General features: G+C 37.7%; 1 protein-coding gene and 1 non-coding gene across 5 annotated transcripts; one reads left to right on the top strand and one right to left on the bottom strand.

Annotated features, from left to right (window-relative positions):
• Window positions 1-419: 419 nt before the first annotated feature.
• On the bottom strand, window positions 420-526 carry LOC141715849 (small nucleolar RNA R71). The gene has a single exon (XR_012572596.1). It is a non-coding gene; the product is annotated as a small nucleolar RNA R71 (small nucleolar RNA).
• Window positions 527-10,462: 9,936 nt separating this feature from the next.
• Window positions 10,463-12,093, top strand: LOC141712976 (transcription factor TCP20-like). Of its 4 annotated transcripts, none has more exons than XM_074516135.1 (2): window positions 10,463-10,615; window positions 10,843-12,093. In XM_074516135.1, exon 2 carries the CDS (start codon window positions 10,859-10,861, stop codon window positions 11,624-11,626), a length of 768 nt encoding a protein of 255 aa, XP_074372236.1. In that variant the 5' UTR covers window positions 10,463-10,615; window positions 10,843-10,858; the 3' UTR covers window positions 11,627-12,093. The 4 variants fall into 4 exon arrangements, with proteins under 4 accessions (XP_074372236.1, XP_074372238.1, XP_074372237.1 ...); XM_074516137.1 differs by having other exon boundaries at window positions 10,464-10,625; window positions 10,871-12,093; XM_074516136.1 differs by having other exon boundaries at window positions 10,465-10,615; window positions 10,871-12,093.
• The last annotated feature ends 156 nt before the right edge of the window (window positions 12,094-12,249 follow it).

The following is a 12,249-nucleotide window of genomic DNA, read 5'->3' on the forward strand; positions in this document are numbered from 1 at the left end:
ATTTGTTTGTGTTTCAGGTACTCATTACAATGGGAGATCCAGCAGCACGAACGAAAGCCTTGATGGATTTTTCTCAACCCAAGATCAATGACATTCAATCTAGCATTGTCGGGCCAGCTATCACAGCTAATACCTTTGAGATCAATCCTGGCATAATTCAATGGGTACAGACTTCAGTCCAGTTTGGGGGTTCTCCAACGGAAGATCCCAATATGCACATTAGGGATTTCATTGAGATCTGCGACACCTTCAAGTTCAACGGTGTTTCCGAAGATGCTGTGAAGCTGAGACTGTTCCCATTCTCTCTGAGGGACAAGGCTAAGAGCTGGTTACACTCTCTACCAGCTGGTTCGATTACTACTTGGGACGATCTTGCTCAGAAGTTTCTTACTAAATTCTTCCCTATGACGAAGACAGCTGCACTCAGGAATGCTATTACTCAATTTGCGCAGCAAACGGGAGAATCGCTAAGTGAAGCTTGAGAGCGCTACAAGGAGATGCTTAGGAAGTGTCCTCATCATGGAATTCCTGATTGGATGATCATCACTTCTTTTTACAATGGGTTGGGAGCACAGTCCAGACCCATGCTCGATGCAGCATCAGGCGGAGCATTATGGGCAAAGAGCTATAAGGAAGCTTATGATCTAATTGAATTGATGGCTGCTAATGAATATCAGTATCCAACCTAGAGATGTCCACAGGGCAAGGTAGCAGGAGTACTTGAGGTGGATACAGCTACGGCTATCACTGCTCAACTAAAGGCGTTATCTATGAAGATCGATTCTCTGGCTAACTATGGTGTTTAGCAGATAATTAGTGTTTGTGAGCTGTGTGCAGGTCCGCATGCGACAGAACAATGCGCTATATCTAGCGACTCAGATCAGTTTGTGAGCAACTTTCAGAGATCGCAGCAACCAGTTCCAGACACTTATCATCCTGAAAACTGGAATCATCTTAACTTCAGCTGGAACAACAATCAGAATGTGATGCAACAGCCGTTCCAGCCGTTTGGAAATAAGTTGTTCAACTCTCTTGGTTTTCAGCAACAACTCCAACTTCAACAACAAACTCATGATGCAGGTCTATCTTGGAATGAAAAATCTGAATTAGAGGAGTTGAGGCTTATGTGTAAAAACCAGGCTCTTATATGCCAAAGCCAAGCTGTTTCTATCAAGACTCTGGAGAACCAAATAGGGCAAATTACTAATGCCTTATTGAATCGACCACCAGGAACGCTTCCTAATGATACAGAAGCCAATCCAGGAAAGAGGGAAGTTGAAGAACATGTGAACGCCATCACCTTAAGGTCTGGAAAGGTCGCAAGCCCCCAAATTCAGCAAGACAAAGAGCCTGAAAAATCTCAAGATTCAGAAAATGCAGTTGTGGCTGAAGAAGATGTGCAGAAGGAAGTAGAGGTGGAACCAAGGAAGACTACTGTGGAACACACTCCTCCTGAGGGTAATACAGGGGAGAAATAGATCTATCCTCCACCTCCTTTTCCAAAGAGGCTGCAGAAGAAAAATCCGGATAAGCAATTTGCTATGTTTCTGGAGGTGTTCAAGAAACTTCATATCAACATACCTTTCGCTGAAGCTCTTGAAAAGATGCCTAGCTATGCGAGGTTTATGAAAGGTATTCTCTCTCGTAAAGTGAATCTCGATGACTTAGAGACCGTTGCTCTCACGGAGGAATGTAGTGCTGTGCTGCAACAGAAGTTGCCTCCGAAGCTTAAAGATCCTGGAAGCTTCACTATTCCTTGCACCATCAGAAACTTGTCGTTCGACAAGTGTTTATGTGATTTAGGAGCTAGCATCAATCTGATGCCCTTATCTATCTTCAAGAAGCCTGGTCTGCCTGATCCGAAACCAACATACATGTCATTGCAACTAGCTGACCGTTCCATCGCTTATCCACGAGGTATAGTGGAGGATGTCTCGGTCAAGGTGGATAAACTCTTCTTCCCTGCTGACTTTGTAATTCTTGATTTCGAGGAAGATAAGAAGATTCCCATTATCTTGGGAAGGCCATTCTTGGCTACAGGCCGAACTATGATCGATGTGCAAAAAGGAGAGCTTACGATGAAGGTTCATGATCAGAAGGTCACTTTCAATGTGTTCAAGGAAATAAAGTTACCCACAGCTAAAGAGGAGTGCTTTAAAGTAGAGCAAATTCAGGTTTTGAATGCACCTCCGTGGAAGATGAAGTTGGATATGCCATTCGATTCTCTTGGATTAGCAGAGCTGAAAATTTCTCAGGAGCGTTTTGAACCATTTACTCAAGATGCTCCTACACTTGAGCTCAACCCACTACCAAATCACTTGAGTTATTCATTCTTAGGTGCACCCCCTGACAAGGGGTTGGGATATATCTTTGATGATGTAGAGGGTATCCGAACGGATCCTCCAGTGCCTATAGAGGGTTCTTCTCATGTGCAGCAGGTAGTTGATAGGACTGGTGTTGGTGACGAGCAGTACAGGCGAGTAATTAGGCATATGGAGGCCATGCACGACATTCACCATCATTTTGCTGAAGATTTGACACACGCTTTCGGTACTATTTTCCGAGACACTAGTGGCGAGGTTAATTGGCCACCTGATCCTCCACCCGACGAGGGTGAATCTCCTGCTAATTAGGTATGCCTGAAATCCTTATTATTGCCTTCAATGAGGACATTGAAAATTTTAAGTTTGGGGGTGATAATGTAAGGATTAGTAGTGTGTGTCCATATAGATTCATATAGATTCATGTTGCATGTTTAGTTGTAGTTCATTCATATTTTTGTATGATTGTTCATTTAGGACATATTTGTTTGTTTTTATGTAATTTCATATAGTTGCATTTGCATGCATATTTAGCATGATCCCTTAAGATGAACTATGATATTGGATAAGTTGATGTTGATTTGAGTGTGGTGATGAGGAATAGAGGGATGTTTAAGTCTTAATGAATTGATTTGCATGCCAAAAATAAATATTTTCACAAAGTCTTATAGGGTTGCTTTTGATCTAGATCATGATCATACTTGTTTGTTGTTGAGATTTAATCACTTGGTTATATTTAGAATTTGTGATATTCTCGTAATGACGTAAAAACACTGATTTTTTTTATCTGGAGAAAAACTTGGATTTCATTGCTAGTTGTTGTAAGGCTAGGTGTCAAATGGCTAGTAGCCGGCTCATATTTTTATGAGTAGTCTAGGGTTGAATGAGATGGAGCGAAACGCACTCATTCAGAGATTGTTGAAAAAAAAAGAAAAGAGAAAAAAAAAGAAAAAAAAAGAAAGAAAAAAGTATGTGTTTATGCATAATTGATCAAGAGTGAGCTCTTTAATACTCGAGTTATTAAGTTCTAGGGGACTTTGTGCCTAGTGACCTAAGGCTTTTATAGTCTGGGATCCGCTAACCTAACGCTCGCTACATGGGTATTATTGTATAAGTCTTTTGGGACCTCATTCATTGCACGATCAAATACGCATCTTTGCTATGTGTTCAATAATAGTGTGAATCCTTGTATAACTCTAGTAGAAATGAGGTGTTGTGAGTCATAATGCGTTTATTGTCTATTCTGTTTATAAACTTTTGATTGTTTCAATGATAGATAAGTTAGGGTTATTGATCTAGTATCGAGAGTATATCTGTTAAGCATCCACACACGCACGTTTCTGGTTTGTGAGTTGGTTTGTGGGATTTATTCAAACTCTGTTTCAAGTTATTGCATTCTTAGAGGCATTGGCTTATTCATTTGGTTATGGTTATTCTGAGGGGATCGATTACATTATCATTTAGTTGCATTCACGTAGTTGCATTCATGCATTAGGTTTATTTTGTAGTTTTGAGTCTGTTTATGCTTGTGGACAAACATCGATTCAAGTTTGGGGGTGTGATAAGTGGATTTTATATCCACTTGGAATGCTTTATTACAAGCTTAAATTGGTGTTTTGGACTCAAGTTGTTGGTATTTTGATGTGTTTTTGTGTTAATGCATTTCAGGTATCAGTTAAATGAAGAAAAGAGCTTTTAAAGGAAATATGATGAAAAGTGATCAGAATTGGAAGCCAAGGCCATTGTCAAGTTGTAGAGAATCTCAATAGCTTCGCGTGGGCAGTTGAATCGCCTAATTCTGACGAGTAGAACTCAAGTTATGGTCAAAAAAAGATTCATCAGAATATTTTTCCCAGTGAGTAGCTGAGCGCCCGCTCCGAGAGCTGAGCGCCCGCTCAGGAGAGCTGAGCGGCCGCTCAGGGCGCGGCTGGTCGCTGATTTCGCTGAAAAAGCCTTTTTATGTAGAATTTGACGATTTTAAGGGTCCAGGTCCACTAGGGGCGTATATATACTTAAAAAAAAGGGTTTTCATCCTCCGGGAAGATTGGGATACCAAGGAGAAGACCTAGAAGCACAGAACAACTCCGAAAAAGAAGATCTTGTTTTTAACTTGTGATTCTTTGAATTAGTTGTAACTTTGGATGCTCGTTTTCGTTCTTGTGGAACCTAGATCTCATTTATTCGTACTTTGATTATTATTTAGTTTATTAAGACCTTATTTATACCATGCTTTCATTGGAACCCATGGTGACGATGAGTTCGATTATGGGCTAATCGTTGTCATGGGATTCTAGCGGATTTACTTATGGATTTCAATAATTAATTGTTTCGATATCTTGGTGTGTGGTGATTGTATGATATCCTAGTATTGGTTGTGCTTATTCGTCTTATGTGCGTAGCTAACATATAAGATAGCGTGTTAATCTCTATTGAAGCGACAGTGAATATAGAGGTTTAGAACTTGCCATGCTAGCATAGGTTCATGTATGTGTATGCATGATTCGTAGGTAACTCTAACTGTTTTACTTGCCCTATGTAATCAAGATAGATAACTTGTTCTTAAACCGTTATGTTGTCAAATTCTATAGACATATAGGGTCTCAATATAATTGGTGCCTATTCAGCTTCTATCTCTTTTGTGGATGTCTGGTAGAATGGTACTCGTGCAATGAAAGTTGGCGTTTATCAGTTTCGTGTTATCTGATTAGTGTCCTCACCATCACATGCTAAGGTTAAAAATAATAAGGCTATTGAATGAAGTATTTAATGAAGGTAGAATCCCATGTTTGTCATATATAGTAATTCAACTTCAATTCTCTTAGTTAATGTTATTTAGTATAATCTCTTAGTTTAATAAAAACCCAATTTGTTATTTGTCTTAGCATTGAGTGATAACCATACATTGTTGTATAGGTGCATAAATTGAACTTAACGTAAACCAGTCTCTGTGGGAACAAATCTGATTTATATCTTATACTACTTGCGAACGCGTATACTTGCGTGAATATTAGCGCGTGTTTTCGCCCTAACAGTCACCTCATGAACTATACCATTGATTGCATAAAATTCATTAAACGAGGTACTCGTATACTCACCACCTCTATCCGACCTCAACCTTTTAAGTACTTTGCCAGTTTGTGTTTCAGCTTCATTTTTAAACATAATTAATTTATCCAGTGCTTCAGCTTTATGTTTAAGCAAATAAACATAACAATATCTACTACAATCATCTATGAAGGTAATGAAATATCTACAATGATCCTTAGTCAACACACCACCAAATTCACATATGTCTGTGTGTACTAAATCTAACAAGTCAGAATCCCTAACAACATTATGAAATGGTTTCCTTGTTAATTTAGTAGTCACACATACTTGACATTTAGTTTTCTTATCAATGGCATGCTTTGGAATCAACTCTAAATTCATCATATTCTTTAGAGCACCAAAATTTAAATGACCAAGTCGTAAGTGCCACAAATCAGGTGATTCTACACAATATACAAAAGGTGCAACACTATCATTAATAAAACCACCCAAAACGGGTTCAACATTTATTAAAAACAAACCATCAGACAAGTAACCCTTGCCAAAGAATGTACCAGTATGAGTAATAACAACTTTATTACACTTCAAAGAAAGTTCAAAGCCGTTTTTAACTAAACAACTTCCACTTATAATATTTATACGAATAGAGGGAATATGATGTACTCTAGTGAGAGATAGAATCCACCCAGAAGCAAACTTCAGGTCCACGTTTTCTATTCCAAGCACTTGTGCATCACTAGCATTCCCCATCGTCACTGTCACTCCATGACTCTGTTGATAAGATACAAACAAGCTAATATCAGCACAAATATGTACATTAGCTCCAATACCAATCAACCACTTATATGACAGATAAGTGGAAAGTAGATCAGGGTTGTAGTTAACAGACCCGTCGTTGGCGTCAGAGGCAACAACCTCACCAACAACCGTGTTAGTCGCAGGCCCACTAGTGGTTGCAAGTCCAAGCATAGTGTTTGCTTGAGCTATTACTCCAGCTTTCTTTATTTTCTTCACAGGACAGTCTTTACTCCATTGACCAGCCTATCCACAAGACCAATAAGGTTTGTTTGCCTTTGGTTTCTTAGCCTTATTCTTGTCATTTTTTGGTTTATTGTTATCCTTCTTACTGACAGATTTCCTTTTCTACCCAACAGTCACTACGTTCACCTTCGAACTACTCCCATGTTCAACAGGCATCACATGTCCTTGTTTGGACTTGTGTTGTTCATGCACAGAGATGTCCAACATAAGGTTTGTCCATGTGATCTCTCTTTTCCTGTCTTTTCAGGGAGAGAGAAAACTCCTCCCAAGACTTATGGAGTTTTTCAATCACAGCCATCACCTTAAACTTCTCAGGTAAGTCCATTCCAAAATCTCCCAAAGCATGTACCAACATCTCAAACTCATGTACTTGCTCAGTCATGGATTTGGCATCCACCAGCTTGTAATCAAGAAACCTCGCCACATAATACTTCTCAAGACCTTGAGAATCAGTATTATGGGTTGGGTCCAGCTTCTCCCACAACTTCTTAGCACTATAAGCATCCGATGAATAAACATCAAACAGAGTGTTCGCTAAAGCAGCCAAAATGGCAGCCCTAGCCAACCCATCCTTCTCAGCCCATAGCGCATAAACAGTCATAATTTCAGGCATTTCATGATCCACAACAGGAGGATCATACTGTACCACCGGCCATAGACCCTTAATAGTTAACCAGAGCTTCATCTTTTTCTGCCAGCGAGAAAAAGAAGCCCCCCACTGAATTTATCATGCATGCCCGATAAATTAATAGGTTGTGGAAATCTATATGTGGTCCAATCTATGATGGACGCAGTAACTCCAGAACCAGAACCAACAACAATAGGAGTCTCACCAACAGGAGTATCAGTTTCGTTAACCATCTCATTAAATAGCTATATAACAAATAAACTCTTCAAGATTGTCGTGGAAAAGAATAGTACAACGACTAAATTAACACAATGAGGTAGTTATATAACGAATAACAAGAACAAGGCAAATCACCAATAACGAAAACAAGCTGCGAAGGTTGAAAACATAAAATAATCAGAAACTGCTAAATAATACAAGACAAGAAAGAAAGCTTATCGTAATGAAGCTTTCACAACTGAGTCACCAATCCCTCAAGAGGAAGAGGCTGTTCTTGAAGAGTTTATTGCCCCCACTTACTGTATTCAGAGTCCGCAATAACCCTCCCAGGATAAAACAGCAACAGAACACCAGGCTCACAGCAACGCGATGCTCAACGGCGATCAGACCTCAGTCGCTCGGAAAACCTATGTATGTATATTTTTCAGAGAGAGAGAGAAGGGAGATGAGGAGGCTGCTAGGGTTTTCCAGATGTCTATATCTCTTTCCATCAAAAAATGTTTTTCTTCTTTTTAATCCCAAAAAAAAAACGTAACTGATCAGTTTTAATTAACATAAATATTTTCCTTAAACCATAATTTAATATGAATATTTTTTAGAATGTAACAGTTAGACATGCCCAATTTACCAAGCCCAGACCCATAAATTCTAGGCCCACTAACAAATTCTAACACATAATATTTATATTAAAATATTATATTAAGTCACTATTTATTTAATTAAAATAATAGTAAAATCCCTCGTCCAGGTCGTCTCGTGTACACGAGACACCGAGACATTTGCCGAAATCGCCCTTCAACCCGACTCCACCCAAGTCGTGTCATGTCATGGCGAGGCGAGGCGGCGGCGGCGCGCGTGTGTGTGTGCGAGGCCCACACAACACCCATGCATACCCACATGCCTTAGTAGTTGTGCACTACACTTGCATGTTATACAATATAAAGCCACCAACTCTCTTTTACCATATCATTGTGGTACTTAAGTTTTTTACAACTTAATCAACCACAAACCCATTTCAAGCTAGCTATTACAACTCCATTTATTTATGGATTCCACTAAGAAAATATCTTAGATCCAAAAATAAAAATTTGAGTCTTTTTAGAAAGGAACAAAATTTCAACTATTAGTCATTGTTAAAAAAACCAAGCAAGAATTCATGGCCATGAATTTATATTCATGCCCATGAATCTCTGCTCTATCCCATTTAAAATTCATGGCCATGAATATATATTCATGCCCATGAATCTCTGCTGTAACTCAAGTTGGTTCCATTTTCTAACATATATTGCACGGGTTTACATGTTGGGTAATATTTAAGATATGTTAATAACATAATATTTAGTATTTTATCACAAATTATTATTTTTATAAATATATACAAAGTACATCTTACATAATAAAAGCTGATTTTGATATAAAAAGTTATAATTCACTAAATAAGTGTTGACAATTTTGATAATAATCTATTATTACACAAATAATACAAGAAAACTAGGTAAATTATATGTATTACATCTAAAATATTACATATAAGCTATAATAAATGTGTCGGGTTTTAATCAAGTTGCGGGTTTGGATCGTATTTCGGATCGGGTATCGGCTCGGTATAGTTGAAATCCAAATCCAAATCCAAAACTTCGGGTTCTGTATATCCAAAATTTCGAATTTCGGATCGGATTAATTTGCCTTCCCTATGTGGGATAAGAGAAATGTGAGAGTTAATTTCCAAATTTAAGTACTTACTATTACATAATAGCGCGGTTGTGATCATGCATGACAGGTTGTGATCATGCATGACAAATTCATTAGAAAGGGACCGGGGATGAGAGAGATGGGATAGGAGGGGGAATGAGTAAATTAGAACACCTCTTACTTTTACGATCATTCTCCGCCTATTCCTTATATTGTAATTTGGATCATTTGGGATATTTTTTTTTTAATTTTAAATATTTTTAAATTTTGTATATTAAACGATAAGGGAATAAATTATCTAAATACTTTTAGTATGTAATTTGTTTTCCAAACTGGTTGTATTGACAAGTTTAAGTTAATGAAAAAGTTTTTTATTTGTCAAAAAAAGTTAGAAAAAATTTTAGAATCGACCGGACGATTTACAATTAGTTGCTTCACGGTTTTTTCCAAATGACTTCTGGCAAGTAATAGATGAAGAATTTATAAAATTTTGAAAAGATTTTATTCTAAGTAAATTGTTTTGTAAAATTTATATGATTAGAAATTTTGTCTAAAAACATGGATTGGGTGTGGTGTTGATCAGTTTAACTAGTTTGCTAAAACTGTATTAAATGTTTAAAGCAACGAGGGGGGATGAGCAGTTTTGCGTTGATTGTTGAAGAAGAGAAGGTACATGAGTGATAATTTGGTAAATGTTCTCTCCAGATAAAGCAATCAACTAACTGTGACCTTGTATATGCTAATAACAGGGGGGGGGGGTTATACTTTAAAAATTTGTTAATATTTTCATGTTTAGGTCTCACTAAACGCTGTCATCCACATTGGCATAGCCTGCCGTAATTTGATCATTGTTTTAGAAAATTTGTTCGATACATTTGTTCCTCCTCTTAAACAAAAATACTCTTTTTATCTGATCAAGTTTGTTTTAGCAAACTTGAACTATGATACATTAATGTTGTCATGAAGATAGACATCCTCACTCACTCTTACTACTACTTTTCATTATTATCTATCTGCATCTCTCATTTATCTATGTACATTCCATCTAAAATCACTGTTTCTCCTAGTAAAATCTTACTTAACTAAATTTTGTTAAATGCCATCTATCATTTTAACGATACAATCAAGTTCATATGTATGTAGTTCTTCAAACACTTACGTGGTACCCTCTTGCTTCTGAGATAAATTTTAATTTTCAAGCAAGGCCAGAGGTGCATTTTCTTCCATATCAACATGGGGAAAACGTCAATACCCCTATTAATGCTTGATTGAGGCCTTCTCATCTCAACACTCCACATGAACTCACAACTCCCTTGCAACGCAAGCCCAGAGTGAGATTATTATATATATATATATATATATATATATGCAGCATTTGTCATACAAGTCTTGGTGTTGCAATCATAGTAGCCCCCATGTTATGCAAACTAGCTTAACTGACACGCGTACCTCTCCTCTAATAATTATCCACATAAATATTTATATAACTATTACCACCGATATTCATATATGATTCTTTGTCATATTAATATATTTGTGCAGTTGAAAACCCATATAAAGTAAAAGCTTGTCCTTTCAAAATCAATCAAAATTTCCCACAGTGAAAACAAAAGCAGAGGAATAATTGTGCGTGAAAATCTTGACAAAGCTCATCAATTCAGGCAAGGTATGATCAGGTGCCACTGATTTTCAAGATTTACTTTTTGTCTTTTACATATTTCTTTACTACTATAAACAATGAAACCATATACATGTTAAAGTACTTAAATTTCTGTTATTTCTTGATGTCACCTCATCCTTCAATCAACACACACAGCTTCCCTTTTCAATAATTTAACAAAATTGCATTTCATTCTTCAACACACCTATATGTCAGAAAGAATAACCATACAGGTGTGTTTGTGCGTGTATGTGTGAGAAGTTCTTGTATCAGCTTTCAAGATCAAACATGGGTGAAAATAATTCAGCAGAAATGAAAGATTTGCAGATTGTAGTTGCAGAAAAAGAAGAGGGGAAAAAACTGCACTTGGGACCAAAAAGAACATCAAACAAAGATAGGCACACAAAAGTTGAAGGCAGAGGGAGAAGAATAAGGATGCCTGCTTTATGTGCTGCAAGAATTTTCCAACTCACAAGAGAATTAGGACATAAATCCGATGGAGAAACTATTCAGTGGCTTTTACAGGCTGCTGAGCCATCCATAATAGCTGCCACAGGGACCGGAACTATACCGGCTTCTGCCTTGGCAGCAACAGGGGGCTCTGTTTCACAACAGGGAGCTTCTTTATCAGCAGGATTGCATCATGAGTTTGGTGGGACAGGAGGGAGTAGTAGTACTAGTAGGGCCAACTGGGGAAGACCCCATATGGGCACAGCAGGAATATGGCCCCCTGCTGTTGCTGGTGTTGGTGCTGGTTATGCTTACCAACAATCATCATCAGGGTTTGATTTACCTTTTAGTACTATGGGGTCTATGAGTTTTACTTCAATTTTGGGTGTAAGTAACCAGCAGTTACCTGGACTAGAGCTTGGTCTTTCACAAGATGGAAATATTGGGGTTTTGAGTCCTCGAGCCTTGAGCCAGATGTATCAGCAGCTTGGACATGCTAGAGTGCACCACAATCAACAGCATCAACATCCATCTTTGAAAGATGATTCTCAAGGTTCAGGACAATAGATTTGGATCAAATATGTTATATATTCACTAAGTTTTATCATTTTTATGATTAGTGAAGCTGGGGGGTTTCCAGTGATTGGTATTTGTATGATTGGATATGTGAAGAAATGTGATGGAAGATGAGAGAATTCAGTAGGGGATGATTTTGATTTTTGGACTGTGTTTTCTGTTTGCAGCTTCATCCGAGACTCAAATATACAGGTCTGATCATTTTATTTCAAAATTTCTTGTAAAGCTTAGAGTTTTAGTTGTAATGTGCATGTGAAAGGCCTTGATATGGGTATTTTGCACGGTTGTGCTTATAGTGTGAGGCATTTTCAGATCACTCAGTTGTATTCATGATGCGTATGTTACATATACAGATTTTACTAGTGTAACTTTCTGCAAGTATAGTACGATTTGTGTGTTGACTGTTGATTGACACAGATTATTGGTCTGCTGCTTGAAAAAATTATGTTTCGTGTTCACTGGTTCTGCTAATCCCGTTTCAGTGTTTTCTTAGTTGACGATAATTAGGAAAACCATTGCATCTTGTGTTCATCCTGATACGAGTCTAAGTCTGCATAGTGTTAGAAGAATCCTAAAACTTGTATTTGCATGTGCTTTATTCCTGGGATGAAAAT

The sequence above is a fragment of the Apium graveolens genome, chromosome 3 (assembly GCF_009905375.1).
Source record: "Apium graveolens cultivar Ventura chromosome 3, ASM990537v1, whole genome shotgun sequence".
NCBI classification, from domain to species: Eukaryota; Viridiplantae; Streptophyta; class Magnoliopsida; order Apiales; family Apiaceae; genus Apium; species Apium graveolens.

Coding starts and splice junctions, on each gene's coding strand:
- LOC141712976 (XM_074516135.1), top strand. CDS start 10,859: ATGTGTGAGAAGTTCTTGTATCAGCTTTCAAGATCAAACATGGGTGAA.